The sequence below is a fragment of the Lactuca sativa genome, chromosome 7, assembly GCF_002870075.4.
Source record: "Lactuca sativa cultivar Salinas chromosome 7, Lsat_Salinas_v11, whole genome shotgun sequence".
Taxonomy (NCBI): domain Eukaryota; kingdom Viridiplantae; phylum Streptophyta; class Magnoliopsida; order Asterales; family Asteraceae; genus Lactuca; species Lactuca sativa.
The window spans coordinates 59935132-59958133 of NC_056629.2; the positions used below are offsets into that span (position 1 = coordinate 59935132).

The 23002-nt window shown below is 34.4% G+C and overlaps 3 protein-coding genes across 5 annotated transcripts; all 3 read left to right on the forward strand.

Annotated features, from left to right (window-relative positions):
• The first annotated feature begins 209 nt into the window (after positions 1–209).
• Positions 210–1334, forward strand: LOC111883775 (uncharacterized). Its single transcript, XM_023880091.1, has one exon. It carries the CDS (start codon positions 210–212, stop codon positions 1332–1334), a length of 1125 nt encoding a protein of 374 aa, XP_023735859.1.
• Positions 1335–6283: 4949 nt separating this feature from the next.
• LOC111883857 (uncharacterized) lies at positions 6284–11208 on the forward strand. Of its 3 annotated transcripts, XM_042896392.1 has the most exons (8): positions 6284–6512; positions 7393–7503; positions 8554–9536; positions 9648–9877; positions 10105–10189; positions 10315–10369; positions 10586–10724; positions 10865–11208. In XM_042896392.1, exons 3-8 carry the CDS (start codon positions 9500–9502, stop codon positions 10964–10966), a joined length of 648 nt encoding a protein of 215 aa, XP_042752326.1. In that variant the 5' UTR covers positions 6284–6512; positions 7393–7503; positions 8554–9499; the 3' UTR covers positions 10967–11208. The 3 variants fall into 3 exon arrangements, with proteins under 3 accessions (XP_042752326.1, XP_023735955.1, XP_023735956.1); XM_023880187.3 differs by lacking the exon at positions 8554–9536; XM_023880188.3 differs by lacking the exon at positions 8554–9536 and having other exon boundaries at positions 7438–7503.
• Positions 11209–16929: 5721 nt separating this feature from the next.
• On the forward strand, positions 16930–21238 carry LOC111883880 (uncharacterized). The gene is made up of 4 exons (XM_052765917.1): positions 16930–17605; positions 17832–17916; positions 18042–18452; positions 20857–21238. Exons 1-3 carry the CDS (start codon positions 17288–17290, stop codon positions 18134–18136), a joined length of 498 nt encoding a protein of 165 aa, XP_052621877.1. The 5' UTR covers positions 16930–17287; the 3' UTR covers positions 18137–18452; positions 20857–21238.
• Positions 21239–23002: the final 1764 nt, after the last annotated feature.

Here is a 23002-nt window from a genome sequence, read left to right on the forward strand (position 1 = left end):
TCTCATTAATGGTTTCACAATTTTAGTGTTGTGTTTGTTTTGGTACTGGAAACAACTTTAACTAGTGTGTATCAATTGTGTATGACTAAAATTCTGTGTGTATGTGTTTTGTCTTTTTATTACAATATTTTGAGAAGGGTAGCATATGTTTGTATGTGTACCCTTGTCCCCTATTTACAACTCTTCTATCGTATTTTGCAAGTGTAGGTATGACTAGAAACCATAATCATGATAATGCATCATCATCATCTACCAGGAAGAGGAAGAAGAGGAAGAGTTTCAAGACTTTTGACAAGGGTGATGTGGCACCCTGGTCATATGTTAACCATGATGTGCTTTTTTTAGTAATGATGCAACTGAGAGTTGTTGATTTTGTTGCATTCAGTGGAGTTTGCAAGTCATGGAGGGCATTTGCACTCTATAACAAGAAAACGTTTATGGCGTCCAAACCACCCATGAGGATATTTTTCGAGCACTATAGTGATAATACAATGTTGTGGTGCCTGAAGGACTTTGAAGGAAGAAATTTCAGAACCATTGTTCCCGATTCTCAGGGTAGGAAGTGTGTTGGATGTACTTGTGGTTACCTGATCTTAACGAGAGGTAAAACCCACGACTTCTGGCTAGTGAATCCTATCACAAGGCACGAACTTTATTTCCATGGTTTCTCCTTATATGAAGGTGCTGGTCTTGAATGTACCGGGGGGCTCCTTGTCTTTTCACCTTCAATATCTAGGGGCCTTCTTGTCTTTTCACCTTCAATATCCGGTTGGGTGTTTGTTTTGTTACATGAGAATGAATGGTGTGAAGGAAATATATCTTTTTATATAGCAGGTAAACGAGGATGGAATCATGTCTACTCTAATCACCGCATTCTTGATATACATGTTTTCAAGGGGAAGATATATACCCTAGACGCTGATTTTTGTGTATGCGAACTCAAACTCCTTCCAAATCAGAAGCACAAATGGACGTTACTTGAAATCAAGAATTTTCCAAAGCCTTATATGTTTTCACCGGAGTTTGTAAGTTCGAGTGAAAGCCTTTATGTGATAGATCACTATGCACCACACAAGGTTCTGGAAATAGATATTGGTGAAATGAAATGGGTGTCACCAGAAAAGACAATACAAGAATATGCAATCTTTCTTAGCAATGGCAGGATAAGGTCTTCTGCTGCTATTAAACCCGAGTCATGGGCTGGCCCTTGGACACATTACAAGAGCTATGATTGCTTTCATGATACTGATAAAGATCAACTGGACATTATCCATTATAACACGATGTGGTACTTCCCCCATGATTGTTTGAATGTTAATCTCTTAGATGAGTGATGACTTCTTATCTTTGTTTTGATTATAGACTATATATAGAATCACATTAGTAGAAGAACATTTTGGTTACATAACCACAACTAGTTTATTTTCATCTTGCAACTTGTTAATTGGTTTTCACTCACCATTTTGCTTAATTAGGATGGACATTCTTATCTTTGTTTTTATTAAGGACTATAGCTTGCTCGTTATGCAGTCCTCGGACTCTTTCACACACACACGTACACTTAATTGATTTGGTTGTGGTATGAGTGGGTTGGGTTGTGAGGGTCTTTTTCAAGTGTATATTAATTTAAATATTAAAAATAAATGATGAAAACTGTAAAAAGTTATATTAAGGAGATATTAGTCATTTTACTTTGGACATTGATATTTACAAAGAAACCCTCCTAAATGATTTAAATTTGTAGAAATGAAACTATTGCCACCCAAGAAAACATCTTTTTTTGCATTTTTTTCTTGAATTACACAATAGTAATTAAAACCATTAAAGACACTATGTTACTTTGGGATTGTTATCTTTCTGGACTCTCTCACCATTAAAGACAGAAGTTAGAAATCAAGTAACGCAAATAAGGTCCATTTATTTTTTATTTGCTATTTTATTTCATAAAAAAGCAAAACACCTCAACTGATATGACATGCCTAATTAATCTGCAAAAAAAAAGTTGAGTTGCTAACTGCAAGAGTCCTCAGCTTAGTAATGCTAAAATTCTTATTAAAATTGCTAACTGCAACAGTTTTAGTTGAAAGTTGAGTTACCAACTGCAATAGTTTTAGCTGAAAGTTGAGTTGCTAACTGCAATAGTTAATAGTTTTATCATTTGGCCAATATGTTAATATGGTGATTATTTTTTTTGCTGGAATGTGTTAAAATTGCTAAAATGATAATAATATAATTGTTTTTTGAACGGAGTTTTAGTTCAAAATAACTTTATCATTTGTGTGGCTATCGGAGGTCTCCAGCCGGTGGCTTCACAGTGGAGGTGCCGATGAGCAGTAGTCGGCGTGAGGAATGGAGTCGACGAGCAGGAGCAGAACGATAAGAGCGAGGTGCAATAGCTGAGCTGTGTTTTTTCTTTTAGGGCGAAGGATAAAAACGCGATGCATTTGTATCTTTTGGGTCAACAGTAAAATTAAACAGGATCGAATTAGTCCATTGGTCAGCAACAGCTGACCGAGTCAGCCAATTAGGAGCTCCATCAAATAGGCTAACTTCTGACCAAATCAGTAGCTCTAACCGGACCTAGTAAGTGTAAATCAAACGACACTAAGCGTTTTAGCTCAAAAAAAAGAGTTGGGCCAAACAAAGAAAAGTTTGTCAAATATAAGTTTTCTCCAAAAAAAATTGTAATCACCAAAAGATTTCCAGTAAACCTCTTAGAACGAAGAAATTGGAAAAATACAAGTTATATATATATATATATATATATATATATATATATATATATATATATATATATATATATATATATATATATATATATATATATATATATATATATACCCTTATTCTAATTCTAATTCTAATAAAAGAATAATTTTAACCTTCAAATTGCCAAGTGTCACTCTAATACAACACCCTTATTAATATTATATGTCATTTGTCATTTAGATATATTAGGCAACTCATTTCAAAATTCAAATTTATATTTTCTAATTATATGATAAATTTAAAGTTATAATAACTTTAAAAATTTGATATATCTCTTAATTAATAATTAATAATTTATTTAAAATGATTTTTTTAAATAACTAATTAATAATTATAAATTTTTATTATGAAAATTTAACTAATTTTATAACCGTGGTTCCCACGGGTTATAAACTACTATATATATATATATATATATATATATATATATATATGTCTGGATCCGGTAGCAACTGCAATGACAATTCTCCACTGTCCATTTCGTCAACGGCACAAATGTCAAACACAATTACTAGGTTGTGACGCGTTCACATGCGACGCACGTCCGTGAAACATAATACGGATCTCGAAGAAATAATCACGTACGACGAATGTCCATAGAACATCATTTAAATGAGTTATTTATTTATTTTTTATTTTTTTATTTTTTTAAAAAAACTTTTTTAGAGGAATATATTCTCGGTTTTGCTGTTTTTTACTTTCTTTTTGTTCTTTTTATTTTTTGGTTTTTTCTTTCATTTTTTTATTCTTTTTATTATTTGAAAAAAAAAACTTATTAAGATCAATATATACTTAGTTTCTCAGTTTTCTTTTAAACGTTTTTACTATATCTTTGTAGTTTCTTGTGTTTCTTTTTGTTTCATTTTTTTAATTAAATATCAATTCGAGTTTTGATATTTAACAATTACAAAAAAAATTCAAATCATAACAATACTATGTATCAATGCTATTTTGGATCGTATTATTAAAAGCGGTCTCAAGAGGTTTCTCTAAAAAAACAAACAACCTCCTCTACCAAAATATAAAATCTTTGTTGTAAGGATTAAATCTGGAAAAACGTAACACCTTTGTGGCAAAAATTAATAAATTGAAGGGACTAATTCTCCTAAAAGGTTTTGCAAAAACTAAGGCCTTTCGGTATGGTATGCATTTTCACGCGTGATGGCTGATGTGGCAGACTTTTCCGCGCGTGAACACCGCCCCCAAGGGGGGTAGGTGTGGTGTGGCGCGAATCCGGTTACGAGCAACTACGAGAAATTTGATTGGTTAATGTCATTTGACCGTTTTTCTTGTGTATGTTGAATGTATTGACCGGAGAGATTGTTTAAATGGTTTAAAAAAAGTAGATTCAAGCTTTGAGACTTTGAGTTTTGGTAATGGCTAAATGACCCGTTTTCTAAAAAACGGGTGAAGAAGGAAACCAAATAGGATAAACGACTTCAATATTTGCTTTTTAACTAAAGTTACAACAATGGTCCCTGAGATTATATCTTTTAATTTCATTACACTCTTTCACTTATCTTTGAATTAAGTTAAACTCTCTCAACTACTATATATAGGGGTGTTCAAAATCAGATATCCGAAAATTCGGATAGTTGATTTTTGATATCCGAATCCGTATCCGAAATTTTGGATATCCGAAATTTCGGATACGGATTCGGATATTAAACCGGATATCCGAATTTCATTATTTTTAAATAAATATCCACATTTGAACATCTGATCCGTAAAATCACTGCAACTCTTAAAATTAATAATAGAAACTATGTTAAATCTTGCGACATAGATGGATATCGATAGCAACAAATAAATATATGTAGCATTTACTTAATAGTTTTTTATTATAAGCCAACGAACCAGGATTATAACAAACAAATATATAACGATTGTAAATGGAAAGGTTTGCAATAAAAGTTTGGAAAGAATGATCACGAAAAAGTTGAAAATGGTGGGGAACATTAGTCCATTAAGCATGTCAATGTTTCTAATTTCTCATTTTAAAATATTAAAAAATAAAGAAAAATTATTTTTTTCAGATATCGGATATCCGAAATATCCGAAACTTTATAAATTCACTATCCGAATCCGAAAATTCAGATATCCGAAATTTCGGATAATTTCTAATCGGATTTTCGGATCGGATATTTTGGGATGCAGATATTTTTGAACACCCCTAACTATATATACCTATATATGCTTATTTAATTTTAAAAATAAGTAATATGTTTGTTTAATTTTTTTTATTAGTAAAATGATTATTTAAGATTAAAATTATGTTTTCTTTATTTAGTCTAGTGTTAAAAAAAATAAAAAATAATAAAAATATAAATGATGTGGAGTGATAACCATTTCCAAAGACTAGTGGTTTGTAGTGAACATTTAGTAGAGATGACTTGGCATATGGATAACGTCACTTTTCTAGTGGGTAGGTGGGGACCATACCCCTTAGTCTAACGATTTGTTTAGCACTTAATACCTCTTGATAAGGGTAGCTCTAAATTTTATAGATTCTTAAGCCCTGTTTGTTTACCTCTTAATTGAAAATTTAAGAGGGAACCTCTTAAACATTCATATATGACTTGTTTGGTATCCTCTTAATATACACATCTGAATTTGTTAAATGACTCTTAAAAAATTAGACTTCACCCAACATCTGGGAAAAAAAAAAGATGCAGCTGCCCTTAGTTCTCGCTTTTTCTTTTTTGGCAAAATTGCAAAAATGGTCCCTGTGGTTGACAAAATTCTGTAGTTTTAGTCCAAAAACTTTTGGTGGTGCGCCAATGGTCTAATTTCAGATATCTTATATGGTTTTGGTCCTCATGGTTGTTATTTTTGTGTGGTTTTGGTTCAGACCCAACCTGAAATGACGAATATACCCCTTAAGGAACTCTTTTTTAATTTCTTTTATTATTCTTTTACTTAAAAATCAAAAAGAAAATCTACAAATCTCTCTCTTATTTAACTAAATCTTTATCTGTGTTTTTTTAACATCGTCTCCTTCTTCGTCTTTTCTCTTCTCCCTTTCCCTTTATATTTTATCTAAAGAAGCCTAAAAATTCTGATGTATGAATGTGTTTTCAGAAAAGTCCAGATTCCTAGAAAATCTTATGTATGTATGTGTTCTTGAAGATATGGATGTTCTTGATAATGTGTTTGTGTTCATAAGATGATCTCATGTTCATGTTCAAGAGAGAGAGAGAGAGAGAGAGAGAGAGAGAGAGAGAGAGAGAGAGAGAGAGAGAGAGAGAGAGAGAGAGAGAGAGAGAGAGAGAGAGAGAGAGAGAGAGAGAGAGAGAGAGAGAGAGAGAGAGAGAGATATGCCTTTTTCTAAATTTTAATTAATGAAAAACATTTGAATTAATATAAAAAAATTTAAAAAAAACAAATATAAAAATATAATAGTCTTTTTTATTTTTTATGTTGACAGATACCAAAAACAATAAAAAAAAAAACAATTTTGAACCATGGTTTTTTACCAAAAACATATAAATTTGCCCGAATTTCATATTTTTGCAATTTTGTCCATTTTTTTTCTCTCAAAATCACGCCCCCACACCTTTATTCTCATCAAAGCGCACACACAAACCTCCATCGATCTGTCGAAGTTGTGTTCCCTCCCCGCCGTCGCAGTCGTCGGCCTCCTCTCCGCCTCCAGCTCCGACTGCTACGCCACAGCACCTCCGGCTCCACCTCCGACTGCTACGCCAAAGCACCTCCGACGACTTCTACAACGACGTCTACAGGTAATATCACGCCTCCACTCTTTATTCTCATCGAAGCACACACACAAATAACTTCTAAAATCAGTGATTACTCAGATGTGCTATCGTTTTCTGTTACTGATGATTTTTGCAAGTTTATGTTCCCTGAATTCGGTGATTTCATAGAAAATTTGTTGTTTTTTTCTTTTATTTTTTCTGAAATCAGATGGTGTATAGTTTTATGCAATCGCGGGTTTCTTTTTTTCCTTCGTTTTTGCTGTGAAATCTTGTTTCTTTTTGTTTTCTCTTGGATTTTTCTGAAAATCTTGCTGATTTCTTGTTTCTCTTAGTTTTTATTGTGAGATGTTGCTGAAATATGTGAAAAACATTGCTGTGAAGTCTTGATTTGTGTTGTTTGTCTTGTTTTTCTACTTTTCAACAACAACATATGAAGTATTTTTTCTTTTGATTTGTTGTTTTTCTGAAATGTTGTTATTATGAATTCTGAAAAATCTGTGAAATCGATTATTAACATGTTATGGATTCACTAAATGAAAGTATGATGCTAAATCTTGAACAGGCTGTGTCTATTAGTGGAGAAGATTTCATACCAGGCATTCATTAACATCATATTTATTATGGATTGAAGTAAAGAAATTATGGTTAACACAGAAAGGGTATTTTGGGGAATAAGTGAAAATTGACAGGATTTTAGGTGTTTATCAGAGCATAATTAAGAACCAAATTCTTTTTTTCTTTTAAAAAAGCTTTTTGCTCTTTGTTGTAATAAATCATGATTGGTGATCATGCCAATCAGAAGAAGCTCTGATGATTGGCATATGAAGTTAATTTGCAGTTGGGTTGTTCTTGTTATTCAAAAACAAACACTAGTTTCATGTTTCCATTGGAATCTTCATTGCAGTTGCCACATGAAGCTAATTTACGCCCATGGCGTTTTCATTGGCAGATCAAAGCTTTTGCTGAAAAGTTTTGAATGCAGCTTATGGTGCCTCTCATGCTGCAGGTGGTAGTGGTAAGTGATGTTTGTTCTTGATCCTTATTGTAAAGCTCTTTGTTACTCATTAGACTTGGAATGCTCTAAAAATCTGCAGCTTATATATATATATATATATATATATATATATATATATATATATATATATATATATATATATATATATATATATATATATATATATATATATAATGGTAGATAAAGACAAGTATATGTTTGTTGGAAAATGTTGATCAAGAAGAGTCTTATGCCAATTTAGATCTTGTTCATAGCCCAGTTTAGTTTTTTCTCTGTATGTTTATGATATTATTTTATTATATACATTTATAATTGAAGGGAAATTCAGAAATTGTTTTTTATTGTTTCTTTGTTGAAACTTTTTGACTTGTAACTATGCCAAAACCCTTTTTTATATAAAGTTTAACCATGAAATGATGAAATGGAAGATGAGACTATTAAAATTCACATAGAAGCATGCGGAAATTGAACTAGAAGCATATTAGAATATTTTGTAACATGTCATCTCTTGGATTACATAATATAATAGGTTTAAATGTAAGAAGTTGATTCGGTTGATTTCTAAACATTAAAGCTGAATTCAGCCAAAAAAAAAACAACATATTAAGGTAAAAGGGTAAATGTCACTGTAGCCTATGAAGTTTCATGATTTGGTTTAAATGGTCCCTTTTGTTTTTTTTTTTGGCATTTAAGGGGAACAAAATGTAGTTTTACCGACTCTTCAAGCCATTCTATAGAAAAGAATGGGTAGGCCGGTTAACCCCATCCTACTCAGCATTTTTTAAGACATCTCATGTTAATTATTGACACGTCGAAAGATTCATTGCCACATCAATAAATGAGGTTTTGACCTAGTTAACCCTTTTGTAAATAAGTCATTCACCCATCACTATCTTCTTCCCCTTTCTTCTTCTACCGCTTCTCTCCTAATCGATACCATAGCCGTGTATATGAAGATAGATCTTCATTTTGCTGACATTTTTACTAGGTATCTTGCAATAAGTTACTCAGATGGAGCCGAGCAACGCTTTACAGATGTCGATTTTGCAGGAATGGATGTTAAAGAATTTCTACTGTTCATTCAAAGATTCGCGAACGAGGAATGTTTGAATGTGTATTTTTGCATGCCAGGATTGAGGATAATAGCCATCGAGAAAGACTACCAAGGGTTCATTCAAGTTGGGTACGACAACTGATGTGTAATCCAAGTTTACATGGATCATCTTGGTTCTAATGTCCATCAATGGATACTGGATGACGAAGCTGAAGTTTGTAGTTCTGAAGATAAGATGCCGGGTGTAGGGGAAATAACGAGGACTTGCATAGCCTGAGACCTTTTCAGAATGAGATTGATGACTTGCAAAGTTAATGTACATGATTATTTCATTCCACTCCTATGAATAAGACCATAAATGATGTTTTTTTGAGCAAGCTATGCCCTAAAGTGCAGTCAATCCCATCAAGTCCTCCTGATGAGGATGCATATTTTCGTATGGATGACAATGACACAAATGTTGAGGAAGTGACAACCTATAATGAAAATGTTAACTGGAAAAAACAAAAACCTGTGTTTCTGCCATTCTCTCCCCACAATCACAAAAAATTGTGTGTATGTCACTGAAATTCATCCGGTCTCGAGAATTTAACGAGATCGAATCTGATGACAGTGGTGCGGTAGCCATCTCGTGATTCTCGTGAAAGGGATTGTCTCCTTGTCGGTAATTGTTTGGCCGAAAATGGGTATAATGTATTAGGGTTTGCTTTATTAAACCCTCCCTTTATATATATTGGGACCACAATGACCCTTAGGGACCAAGCAACCGATTCGACTCAACTCGGTGACGTGTAGGGCGAGTCGACTCCGAATGAACTCATTACATGACTTGGAGTGTGACTAGGCTAAGAAACCAGGTCATTGGACTACTTTAGCTGGTAAAACTACATTTTGTTCCCCTTAAATGTCAAAAAAAACAAAAGGGACCTTTTAAACCAAATCATGAAACTTCATAGGGCTACAATGACATTTACCCAAGGTAAAATGGTTATTTTTTTCATTCAGAACCATGGGACATCTTACCGAATTAGGGTTTGCAAAAGGGTTTGGTTATATCATGTAGATGCTGATCGTGATTAAAATGTTACAGGGGAAGACGATATCGTTTCCATGAGCTCCAATTTTGGTTCTAAAATGGTGGAGCCTTCTGTAATTTCGAATGCGAGATTTACATATGTGCATGACTATCATAAGTTTCTTCCTCTCCAAGCCGTTGACACCCACCATATTATCGCTCAGAGAAGTGTTGTGAAGCCAATTGTCATATACCTCTTTGTGATACTTCTCGTAGCATATGCTACCTTTCTCCATTTCGAACAGGTATGATTAATTATCTAATTAGTAACTCTACTTTTTTGAGTTTCATGTCCTATATGTGCTTGTAATTTCTTCCCAATTTTGAATCTAATGTGATCTACTAGTCATATATGTTGAGTTTTTGTGTTGTATGTGTTTATGAAAAGCTGATAAATGGGGTTATTGATTGTGTATCTTACTTTTCATACTTCAACTTTACAACGATCATAATGGTTTTTCCTCATCTACAGGGAAAACCAGTCACGACTGTTTTATGGTGCCTACTTTTTGGTCTTCTCTTGGTCAAATTGTTTATTTGGAGACCAATTGTGAAAGGTGAGATCCCTGCAACCATATTAAATTAGGTATCCTTTCAAACATATATCAACCGTTAAAACTTAAAAAATAAAATAAAAGACATTGTGTAATATTAATTTGAAATACATTTTTTTTGGTTTCAGAGTCCGTGATAATCATGCCTTCTTTTGGAGTCCAACTTGAAACTCATTATGGAAGGTACTCAACTTATCCCAAAATCTATAAAAAAATTCACTTATGAAAAAACAAGTTGTACTGCATATGATTGAGACTGATGTCAGTGAGACAAATTGCAACCTTTTGTCCCATCCATAAAGGTCGAAAAGGTGGGACAGTGGATCTCTAGTCCGTTCAAAAGACGTAAATACCCTCATCATCATCATCATTGATTTTTTGTTTTGTGTACGAGTATAGTGGAAAGATAAGGCGATGCTTTATCCCTGTAAGCAAGATTCTTAAACCGGTGCTTAATGAACATGTTACTCCAGTTACTTGTTGGTGGTGCTTATCTCTCCTACTACGTGACCAAGATGAACTTACCTTAGTTTTCAAGGTAATTACTTCATAAATCTCATTAACCATTAATGATAAATGCAAGAAATAGCAACAGACTTTCATAATCATAATCTATCATCGGAATGCTATCTACTTCTTTTAATCCAACTTTACTCCTTTTTTACTTGCATGATGCAGAAATTCCATCCACCCTTGAAAATGTTGGTACCCATATGGAAAGCTTTATGTGATGCCACTGAATGTAAACAAAGCTCTGAGGTGTTTCAAGAAGAAGAGTAAGTTGGTGGTTTATCATAACACAATTACCTTTTGGTTCCTTTCTCCTCTTCAAAGGCTCAAAACATGTACATGTTTCATGTCAAAAATTGAACTTTTGGTCTTTTTGTATCATGTTTTATAATTATAATCAAGAACCCTAAAAAATAAAACACGAGGTGTTATCTTATAGCCAATTTTATATCAACAATGTTCGAGATGTTGTTGCAATTTGGGGCATGACTTATTTTCATTTCTCTCGATCACTTGATATTTATTAAGCCTTATTTTGATTTGTGTTTTGTACATTTAGTCCCCTTAATTTAAATAATATTCCATTTCATTTTTTTTTTCACTAATTAAACAATTGTATCAAATTTTTGTTAATATATGACGCATTGTAAGGTATTTAATTATTTAATCTTAATGCTTGGTGATATTTCTTTTAGAATCATTTCGTATTCAAATATGATTTGTGTAAAAAAAAGGTTTGAATACATGGTTGTATAGAATATTTTAAATAGATAAAAGATAATAATGTCAAAAGTAATAAGTTATTTAAAATAATAAATACTGCCTGCCGGACGATTTCAAAGACCCATCATGTAGGTGGTGAATAGAAGGAGCATTTGAAAATGTAGGTCAAAATCTACGATATATATTTTGTTTTAATCTCATTGCACAATATTTTTGATGACACAAATTGTTCATCGGTGTTGTGATAGAATTCTTTTTTCTTTGATTATATAGGAAGTGGAAATTAGAAAGTATGAGATAATGTGAATATATGTAAAAATATTTACAAGTAGATGATGAGTTTTTTTCTTTGAAGTGCAAACAATCCCTACTTATAGACTAACTTCTATAATCAATTAAAACAATAAATACAACTCTCTCCGGATCCGGATTTTTTTTTTCTGAAGTTTTGAAATGTGATTATATGATGTTTATAGTTATAAAATAAAAAAAATATTGAAAATTGTTATAATTATTATAAAGTTAATATTTCATAAATGAAATATTATTTAATATAAAATAAATTAATTAAATGTTTACAAAATGCAATTTTAATCCCTTAATTTTATATAATCTATCATATACAATCTTTCTGTTTCGAAATGATATTTTTTATTCTTGTACTACTTTTTAAAATACTAATTTCACTCCTCCATCCTCCATCTTCAACTTTATAAGATGTTATTTTTACCCCTTCTTTGTCTAGATTTTCGTATTTATCCCCTGTCCATGTAGTGTGTGTGTGTGTGTGTGTGTGTGTGTGTGTGTGTGTGTGTGTGTATATATATATATATATATATATATATATATATATATATATATATATATATATATATATATATATATATATATGATTTTTACTCTATTTTGAAAAATGTATTTTCCACCCCTCTTTTTTTAAAAATGTTATTTGGAAATGGATATTTACAAAGAAACCCTCCTAAAATGATCTAAATTTGTAGAAATGAAACTACTCCCACCCAAGAAAACATCTTTTTTTTGTATTTTTTTTCTAGAATTACATAATATTAATTAAAACCATTAAAGACACTATGTTACTTTAGGATTGTCATCTTTTTGGACTCTCTCACCATTAAACAGGAATGGTTACTTTGCGATTGTCACTCCCACCCATCAAAGAATACAAATTGATGTTGCTTCTTCTAAATGTGGTGTCTGATTCTCATGAAAAAAAAGCACCTCGTAAGAAATTAGAAATCAAGTAACTCAAAGGTCCATTTTATCTTCTATTTGCTTCTTATTTCATAAAAAAACAAAACATCTCAACTGATATAATGTACCTAATTAATCTGAAAAAAAAAATTCAATTTGCTCATAAGTGAGTTTTAGCTAAAAGTTGAGTTTCTAGTTGCAAGAGTCCTCAACTTAGTAATGTTATATATATATATATATATATATATATATATATATATATATATATATATATATATATATATATATATATATATATATGATTTTTACTCCTCTATTTTGAAAAATGTATTTTCCACCCCTATTTTTTTAAAAATGTTATTTGGACATGAATATTTACAAAGAAACCCTCCTAAAATGATCTAAATTTGTAGAAATGAAACTACTGCCACCCAAGAAAACATCTTTTTTTTGCATTTTTTTCTTGAATTACACAATATTAATTAAAACCATTAAAGACACTATGTTACTTTAGGATTGTCATCTTTTTGGATTGTAACACCCGTTTATTTATTAGTTAAATAAGCAAATTAATGAACGAATGGTAGCCTAAAATAAATAATTATATATGCAGGGTGTTGGTTTCGAGGAGTTAATTGCCACACTTTTTAGAAGTCGGGGGTTAAAAGTGTGACTTCAGGACTCAATTTATAAATATTTATCAAGTCAGGGGCTCTGTGGTAATTATCGAGAATTTTTTTAAAAGAAATGAGGTGGAGGGGCTGAATATGTTATAATTAAGACATTGGGGGACTGTTTGGTTATTTGTGTACCTAATTTGTAAAGGATTTTAATGGTGAGGGTTCAAAGGGTAAAATATGGTATGGATTTGAAAGAAATTGGAGAAGGAGGGGCTAATTCCGTCATTATGGGTTGAAGTTGTGTGAATCGGGTATATAACCATCGACTCATCTGTAACCCTAACCCTAAGAGCCATTATTCAGCCATCACCCTCTCCATCCTCTCCTCCCAGCCGCCATCTCTTCGCCAACACCAAAGAACCACCGGAGCACCCACCTTGTTCCGCCGCCGGCAAGACAAAGAGACTCGGGGATTGGGAAGCGGCTCGTGGGTGTGTTGTTGTTCGCGTTTGGTTGGCTGCCTCAGCCTATGTCTGTCGCTGTAGCACGGAGGAGCCACGGTGTTGCCGTCTAACGCCATCATCTCCGCCTTTTTCCGGTGACGTTTGTTGTTGCATTGCCGTAAATAAAGGCCGAGCTAGGGCTCTCTTCTTTCGTTGCTGCTGCTGCCATTAGTGTCGCCCCAAGTCCTCTCTATCTCTCCAGGCATCAATCAAGATCACCGCCTTTCGTAAGGTTCGTTACGATTGCTCCGGTCAGCGTCCGCCACCCTAAAGGAGGTTGTTGTACGCATCTCAGTTGCTGTGTCGCAAGCATGTTGAGTTCCGAGTTGTTGCTCGTTGTAGGAGTGAGTCTAGGTCGGAAATTCAAGAACAGCTACCACCACCGTAGGGTAGTGGCTGTTGCCACCATCTGTCGTCGCCGGCCACCACAAGGTGGTTGTGTGTGTGTTTATTTGTTTAGTGTGTGTTATTTAGATATTCAACATTGTAAAATGTAAAGTACAACTTGAAATAATAAAAGAAGTTGAAAACCACCACCTTAGGGTGGTGGTTGCCGCCACCGGCCGCTGTGTCGGGTGGCGGTGTGCCTTGTCTCGATTGTGTTGATTCGTTTGGAGGGTTTGAAACCCTAATGGGCCCAAGGAAGCCCTAATGGGCCTAATAAGACTTAATGGGCTTAATAAAACCTTAATGGACCCTAATAAAACCCTAATGGGCTTAATGACATTCTAGTGGGCCTAGTAGGCCCAACAAAGCCCTAATCGATCTAGAAGCCCAACAAGTTAATAAATGGGTTAGTCTTTGGGTTGGAAAACACTAATGTCAATTAAACTCTAATTTTTGAGAATTAATCGGGAAGCACACGAGAATTATTTAATAACTTGAGATATTAAATAATAAACTTTGGCAAAGATTAATCTAAGCGATAATGGACTTAATGGATTAAGTCCTTAATGGGTTAAGTAGGAAACTTAACCCTAATCATCATTTTATGGGAAACCCTAATTTCACTTGGGTTTATTGTTGGGCCTTCCTTTTGGGCCTTGATGATCGGGTTATTAATAGGCCATCCAAAGTCAAGCAATTAGACTAGAATAATTTAATGGGCCTAGGGTAAGGCCCATGTAAGGGGCTTGGGCCCAATTTGGAAAATTGGGCCATAGTTTGGGCCTTAATGATTATATGATGTTGGGCCTCAGAATGAGACCATGTATAGGCCTAGGCCGAATTTGGAAAATTGGGCCATGTGTTGGGCCTTGATTTCCTAGTTGACTTTGGGCCTACGGGTTGGGCCTTGGGCTTAAATAAGCCAAGCTTGGGGTAATGTAATTATCCAAAGTAAGTGTTTATGGTTATGTAGTGGGACCCAATTATTAATTGGGTGATGTTTTGATATTGACAGATCGGGAATCTGTCATCCAGCAGCTGGGGTTGAGTCTGCGGGACTCAGCAGTATGGGATTGTGTCTACGGGACTTCAGCAGTGTGAGGTGAGTTACCTTCCAGTAGCGGTGGGTCTACGGCCACAATGCCGGCCCACCAGTAGGAGTTGTATGTTAGATGATTGTCTTTATGATATCATCTAGGTTTGCTACTACCTGATATGTTATATGCTGGCATGATATGTTATGTGATAGTAGTAGAGTTCGGTTGTTAGGACCGAAGGGTAGGTCAGACACCCCGGATATGTCTGACAGCATGTGATGATATGTTTATATGTTGGCATGATATGTTATATGTGACAGTGGTAGTAGGAGGGGAATAGTCCCCAAGTTCGGTTGTTAGGACCGAAGGGTAGTTTGAACACCCCAGGTATGTCTGATAGTATGTTTGTGTTATGATATTTGTGATAGTAGCTGAGTGTGGGCAAGGCCCGTATCTCAGAGATAGTGGAGTGTGGGCGAGGCCCGTACCTCCATGAGTGTGGGTGAGGCCCATATCTCCTAGCTGTTTAGTATGTGATTGTATATACTTGCATGCTATGGTTTAGTAGCTGAGTGTGGGCAAGGCCCGTATCTCAGAGATAGTGGAGTGTGGGCGAGGCCCGTACCTCCATGATTGTGGGCGAGGCCCGTATCTCCCAGCTAGCGGAGAGTGGGCGAGGCACGTACCTCCATGAGTGTGGGCGAGACCCGTATCTCCTAGCTGTTCATTATATGATTGTATGATATGTGGTATGATGGGGGAACTCACTAAGCTTCGTGCTTATGGTTTTCAGTTTTGGTTTCAGGTAGTTCGTGTTTAAAGGAAAGGAGCCGGCTTGATCGCAGCGCATCACACTATGTTTTCCGCACATGAGATCTTTGGGATTACACTCTGATATGGTTTTATGATAATATGTTTTGAATATTGACACTTTAGTTTGACATGAGATACTATTATGAATGTTTTTATACTGATGGTTTTATGTAATAACTTAATTAAAACGAAATTTTTGGCCTTGAATTTTGGGATGTTACATGGATTCTCACCATTAAACAGGAATGGTTACTTTGCGATTGTCACTCCCACCCATCAAAGAATACAAATTGATGTTGCTTCCTCTAAACGTGTTGTCTGATTCTCATGAAAAAAAAACATTCTGGACCTCGTAAGAAATTAGAAATCAAGTAACTCAAAGGTCCATTTTATCCTCTATTTGTTTCTTATTTTATAAAAAAACAAAACATCTCAACTGATATAATGTACCTAATTAATCTGAAAAAAAAATCTTCAATTTGCTCGTAAGTGAGTTTTAGCTGAAAATTAAGTTTCTAATTGCAAGAGTCCTCAACTTAGTAATGTTAAAATTCTTAATAAAATTTGTTGGCTGATAATTTCAGAGCCGGCAACTTGGGCTTAGGCCCAATACATCAAATTCTTAGGGGCAAAAAAATCATGTTATTCATATAGTAAAAATATTATCCCTATGTTTTGTTTTGTGATCTGATTTCGAACGTGAGAAAGCAGTTGAGGCAACGAAAAGTTAGGCGCCAAACAACCATCTATCGTTTCTTCAATTGCACAGGCGCTCTGAAAAGCTGTCGATTGGATGCCTAGAATCACGTCATAAATAAAAGTAAGAACGATTGATTTTTCACTTTCACTCGATAATACATAGCTCTCAAGTCCCAATTTATTATTTATCACTGATTACATTCTATAACTGATTACATATCCCAATTTTCCATATTTCTCTAATATTGGTTGGTGGTTAAAGATCGTGGTTCAAGCCTACTAGGTTCTTGATATAGTGATTTGGTACAACAATTATGACCGAGTGTGAATCTGATTTGGGTGAGGTCAATTTCTTTTATTTTGATTTCGTTTCCTTGTTGGCTTTATAAATTCTAATTTTTTTTGTTGTTGTCTTGTTCAAGTTTTACTTTTTGAGTTCGAAATCTATTTATCTATGTTTGTTTCGGTAATCTGCATTTTTATTCTATTCTTGATTTCTTATTTATTGTATGACAGGAAAAAAGAGACAATGTCTTTAAAGACCTTTGTTTAGCTCTGATTTCTTCTCTCTTAGGATCGAAATCTACTGCTTCATATATGACATTTGTGGTTTGCTTCAGCCTTCATGTAAAGTTTCGTACCATTTATCATCCGTGTTTTGATTATGATACAAATTTTGCAAAGATCCTTTTTAATGATGATTCCTTGAGCTCCAATTTTGGTTCTAAAATGGTGGAGCCTTCTATAATTTCGAATGCGAGATTTACATATGTGCATGATTATCACAAGTTTCTTCCTCTCCAAGCTGTTGACACCCACCATATTGTCGCTCAGAGAAGTGTTGTGAAGCCAATTGTCATATACCTCTTTGTGATACTTCTCGTAGCATATGTTGCCTTTCTCCATTTCGAACAGGTATGATTAATTATCTAATTAGTAACTCTACTTTTTTGAGTTTCATGTCCTATATGTGCTTGTAATTTCTTCCCAATTTTGAATCTAATGTGATCTACTAGTCATATATGTTGAGTTTTGTGTTGTATGTGTTTATGAAAAGCTGATAAATGGGGCTATTGATTGTGTATCTTACATTTCATACTTCTACTTTACAACGATCACAATGGTTTTTCCTCATCTACAGGGAAAACCAGTCACGACTGTTTTATGGTGCCTACTTTTTGGTCTTCTCTTGGTCAAATTGTTTATTTGGAGACCAATTGTGAAAGGTGAGATCCCTGCAACCATATTAAATTAGGTATCCTTTCAAACATATATCAACCGTTAAAACTTAAAAAATAAAATAAAAGACATCGTGTAATATTAATTTGAAATACATTTTTTTTGGTTTCAGAGTCCGTGATAATCATGCCTGCTTTTGGAGTCCAACTTGAAACTCATTATGGAAGGTACTCAACTTACCCCAACATCTATAAAAAAATTCACTAATGAAAAAACAAGTTGTACTGCATATGATTGAGACTGATGTCAGTGAGACAAATTGCAACCTTTTGTCCCATCCATAAAGGTCGAAAAAGGTGGGACAGTGGAACTCTAGTCCGTGCAAAAGACGTAAATACCCTCATCATCATCATCATTGATTTTTTGTTTTGTGTATGAGTATAGCGGAAAGATAAGGCTATGATTTATTCCTGTAAGCAAGATTCTTAAACCGGTGCTGAATGAACATGTTACTCCAGTTACTTGTTGGTAGTGCTTATCTCTCCTACTACGTGACCAAGATGAACTTACCTTAGTTTTCAAGGTAATTACTTCATAACTCTCATTAACCATTAATGATAAATGCAAGAAATAGCAACAGTGTAACATCCTAAATTCCAAAGGTATTATTGAAGGGCTTAAAGTGTAAATTAAGGAAAGGGACTCGACGAGTAGGCATGCTTAATCGCCGAGTCGGAGCGGGATTTGGTCGCGGAATAAGTGGCCAACTCGTCGAGTCGGCGGTTGGACTCGACGAGTTGGTGTTGTAGAGAGAAAACCCTAATCCCGTGGGTTGTCCCCTATATAAAGCACATTATAACCCACCCTCGGCCTCTTTGCTACCCTTTTTAGACCAAGAAACCCTAGAACTCGAGCGAGACTCCAATAATAGAGAGATTGGAGCTTTGGAGGAGAAATCTTTGAAAGGGGCTTGAAGATCAAGAGGCTTGCTGCAAAGGAGTGGTTAAGATCAGAGATCTACTTCAGTTGGAGCTTGCATTGGAGGTAATAATCTGTTGCTTAAGCTCTTTTGCATCTAGATCTATTATTGCTTGAGATGTGGGGCATTTTTGGTGTGATTGAGAGTTATTTCGGGTTTGGAAGTTAGATCTGAGGTTGCTACCTCATATCTAAACTTGTGATGGTCCAGAGTGCCATAAAGCTTCTGTTTAAGAGTTGTTAGTGAAACCCCTTTGTCTTAAACCCTAGCCCTAGAGAATTTTGGGCTCATAGCTCCTTGAGTTCACGCAAAGTTTGCCACTTTACGTGAGGGATAGATTGTAAAAGGGTAGATCTATGGATTGGAGCCCCTGCATGGCTTGAAAAGCCACTATATGGAGTAAGAACTGGAGAGACTTGGCGAGTCACATGGGTGTACTCTGCGAGTTGTATGAACATGAACATGGAATCAGCGAGTTGGAAGAACAACTCGGCGAGTCTGTTGAAGATTTCCTTGGACTCGGCGAGTCTGGTCGTATAACCCTAATCTCTTCTGGTTAAGCCTTGAATCAGTGAGTCAGGAGGTGGCTCTGTGAGTTGAGCAGGATGGAACTCGGAGATCGTTGGACTCGAGGAGTCTTGGGTTGACTCGGCGAGTTGAGTCGTGTTCTAAGAGTTTTCTGAGTATAGGGACTCGACGAATCAATGGGTTGACTCGGCGAGTAGAGTCAGACAGGAAGTTGACCTTGGCCTGGACTTTGACCTTTACCTTCTAAGGTGTTATGGCAATTGGTTATTTATGTCAATGGTCCATTGATGGCAATAGGTTTTGGAGTCTGGAGCAGTGCTTCGGGTGTGTGCTTTTGTGGTTCGGTTCTTCATTTCAGGTGAGTTATCTTCACTGTACTCAAGGGTCTAAGGCACCAAGGCCGGCCCTTTGAATTGTTTAGAGCTTATTATGTTTATGTGATGATTTGTTTAGAGCTTATTATGTTTATGTGATGATTTGTTTAGAGCTTGTTATGTTTATGTGGTGATGTGCTTGTTAGTATCCTGGTAGATAGGATAATGATATGTCGGTATGCTCTGTAGTTAGTATCCTAGAGGAAAGGATGGTTAAGAGACGACAAGTTCTGTTGGATCAGCACCTTAGTAGTTGGGTAGTGGTTATGTGAATAGACCTGTAGTTGGTCTTGCCTTATGTACTCTGGTAGGAGGATTACCTGTGGTACATGCATGATTGAGCAGTAGCAGAGGGTATTCCATCCCAGTAGGATGATAGGGCCCTAGTATGTTGTTTTCTGTAGAGTGTTATGTGGTTGCCTGTTATGTATATTTGTTTGCTAGTGTAAGGGCATTCCAACCCGATGGTTGAGGGGCCTGGGGTATTCCATCATGAGGGATGATTGGATCCATAGTAGTTATTATTGCATGTTAGGAGGTGGGGCATTCCAACCCGATGGTTGTTGGCCAGGAGTATTTCATCCCGGTAGGATGATTGGACTCATAGTAGGTCGGCATTCCAACCCGATGGTTGAGGGGCCTGGGGTATTCCATCTTGCAAGATGATTGGACCCATAGTAGTTGTAGTAGTAGGATAGGTGGCTGGGCATTCCAACCCGATGGTCGTAGGCCGAGAGTATTCCATCCTGATAGGATGATTGGGCTCGTAGTATGTTGGCATTCCAACCCGAAGGTTGAGGGTCAGGGGTATTCTAACCGGAAGGTTGATCGGACCCACAGTATGTTGTTCTTTGTTGTATGTGTATGTTATGTGTGTATGGGTACTTTAGGGGAACTCACTAAGCTTTCGGGCTTACAGTTGCAGTTTATTGTTTCAGGTACCTCAGGAGATCGTGGCAAGGCGAAGGCGTGATCGTACCGCTCCTCATGTTTTATGATATGGTTTTGGGGACGTTACAAACAGACTTTCATAATCATAATCTATCATCGGAATGTTGTCTACTTCTTTTAATCCAACTTTACCCCTTTTTACTTGCAGGATGCAGAAATTCCATCCACCCTTGAAAATGGTGGTACCCATATAGAAAGCTTTATGTGATGCCACTGAATGTAAACAAAGCTCTTGAGGTGTTTCAAGCACAAGAGTAAGTTGGTGGTTTATCATAACACAATTACCTTTTGGTTCCTTTCTCTTGTTTCATGTCAAAAATTGAACTTTTGGTCTTTTTGTATCTTGTTTTATATTATAACCAAGATCCCTAAAAAAACAAAACACGAGGTGTTATTTTATAGCCAATTTTATATCAACAATGTTCAAGATGTTCTTGCAATGGACACATGAAAGATTGCTTGTTAAGAGCATCTCCATTATTTTGTGGCGAATACTATTTGAAATAACCAATAAATAGCTTATTACTATTTGGAGCATATGACTTATTTTCATTTCTCTAGATCACTTGATATTTATCAAGCCTTATTTTGATTTGTGTTTTGTACATTTAATCCCCTTAATTTAATAATATTTCATTTTATTCATCTGATAATATTTTGATTTTTGAATTTTTTTCACTAATTAAACAATTGTATCAAATTTTTATTAATATATGACGCATTGTAAGATATTTAATTATTTAATCTTAATGCCCGGTGATATTTCTTTTAGAATCATTTCGTATTCAAATATGATTTGTGTAAAAAAAATGTTTGAATACAGAGTTGTATAGAATATTTTAAATATATTTTCCACCCCTCCTTTTTTTGAAATGTTATTTTGACCCCCTGAAGTTTAAACTTTGTAAAATGCCACCGATTTAATCAATTCTTACTGTTAATACGTAACAAAAACACGTAAACCTTGCGGCTAAGCACAGAGTCATTTACTAGTTAGTAAAAAAATAATAAATATATGAAATTTAAGTACAATTAAGAATAAAATGAAATATTATTGAATACGGGATTAAATTTACAAATCATAAAAGTAAAATAAACACTTAAAAAATACCGAGTAGCTGATAAAATCAAGATTGTTAAGATCGAGATCTTAACTAAAATCGTTTTATGTTTTGTAAAATTACGATCGGAAGACTTACCAAAATGAACTAGTCTTCGAATTTGTTTGCAATGTCTTGTTTGTACAATACTCATTATAACTTGGTATTGATTAAAACAACAATGATGAAATTAACTTTAAATTTTTAAGCATGAACTATAATTCTTGTTAATACAAACCACAAAAAATTTGGAAGAAAAAATCATAAATAGAAAAAGAAACAAGATAATCATAATCATATACAACTAACGACATAAATTTATAAAGAAAATAACACGAGTGTCGTGATGCTCTGTATATTAAGATGAAATGGTAATACCTAATGTCACTTTCTGGTTTCGCCCTCTTGCAACATGTAATGCTCGTTTCAAGATGTATGGACGGATTTTTAAGGCTCAACTATATAATAAAGGCTAAAGAGGTAGGATCGGATCGAACGTTAAAAGCTTAATATACTAGTCATAATCCTAAAATCTCAGCATAAATATTGGTTAACATAAATCCTAGTATGATTAAAATTGATTTCAATTTGTACGATCTTAAAATCCTAAGATCTAATCATAGATAAAAGGGTAAATAACACAAAAGATACTAAGTTTACATCAAAATTTTAATTTGATACTGTTTTTTTGTCTCAAATTTGATACTGCGTTATTCAAATGATTACAATTCTGACCACTTGACCGGTTAATCTGGTTACCTATTGTTATAACATGATTACGTGTCAGTTTTGATAATGTGGCATGCTGAAATGACATGCTAACATGTCAAAATTGAAATTTTTTTCCACAAAAGACACTAAGTTTTCAATTTTTTCGATTTTAACAGTAAGTTTTCAATTTCAACACTTTGTTTTTTTGTTCTAAATCAAACATCATTTTTTCCAATTTTGTTTAGTGTTGACCAATTTCCATTTGAAACCGTATAAATGTATTTTTTTTATTACATTTTAAACCGTATAAATATTTTTTTTTTCATTTAAAACCATATTTTTATTTAAATACAAGGTTTTTTTATTTTTTATTTTTTTTTATTTTTTTACATTCAAAGCATAATGTTATGCATAAATATGCATTAGTTTTATCATGAGAATCAAACTAACCATAAGCTTCGAATAAGATGTAAAAATTTAACAGGTTGCA

What these genes read in the sequence shown, in the direction of transcription:
- LOC111883775 (XM_023880091.1), top strand. Translation starts at nt 210, where the DNA reads ATGACTAGAAACCATAATCATGATAATGCATCATCATCATCTACCAGG.
- LOC111883857 (XM_042896392.1), top strand. Translation starts at nt 9,500, where the DNA reads ATGAAACTTCATAGGGCTACAATGACATTTACCCAAG. An exon ending in CTTGAAACTCATTATGGAAG is followed by an intron (nt 10,370 to 10,585) that starts GTACTCAACTTA and finishes GTACGAGTATAG; the next exon opens with TGGAAAGATAAGGCGATGCT. An exon ending in AACTTACCTTAGTTTTCAAG is followed by an intron (nt 10,725 to 10,864) that starts GTAATTACTTCA and finishes TGCATGATGCAG; the next exon opens with AAATTCCATCCACCCTTGAA.
- LOC111883880 (XM_052765917.1), top strand. Translation starts at nt 17,288, where the DNA reads ATGACATTTGTGGTTTGCTTCAGCCTTCATGTAAAGTTTCGTACCATT. An exon ending in CCTTTCTCCATTTCGAACAG is followed by an intron (nt 17,606 to 17,831) that starts GTATGATTAATT and finishes CCTCATCTACAG; the next exon opens with GGAAAACCAGTCACGACTGT. An exon ending in TTGGAGACCAATTGTGAAAG is followed by an intron (nt 17,917 to 18,041) that starts GTGAGATCCCTG and finishes TTTTGGTTTCAG; the next exon opens with AGTCCGTGATAATCATGCCT.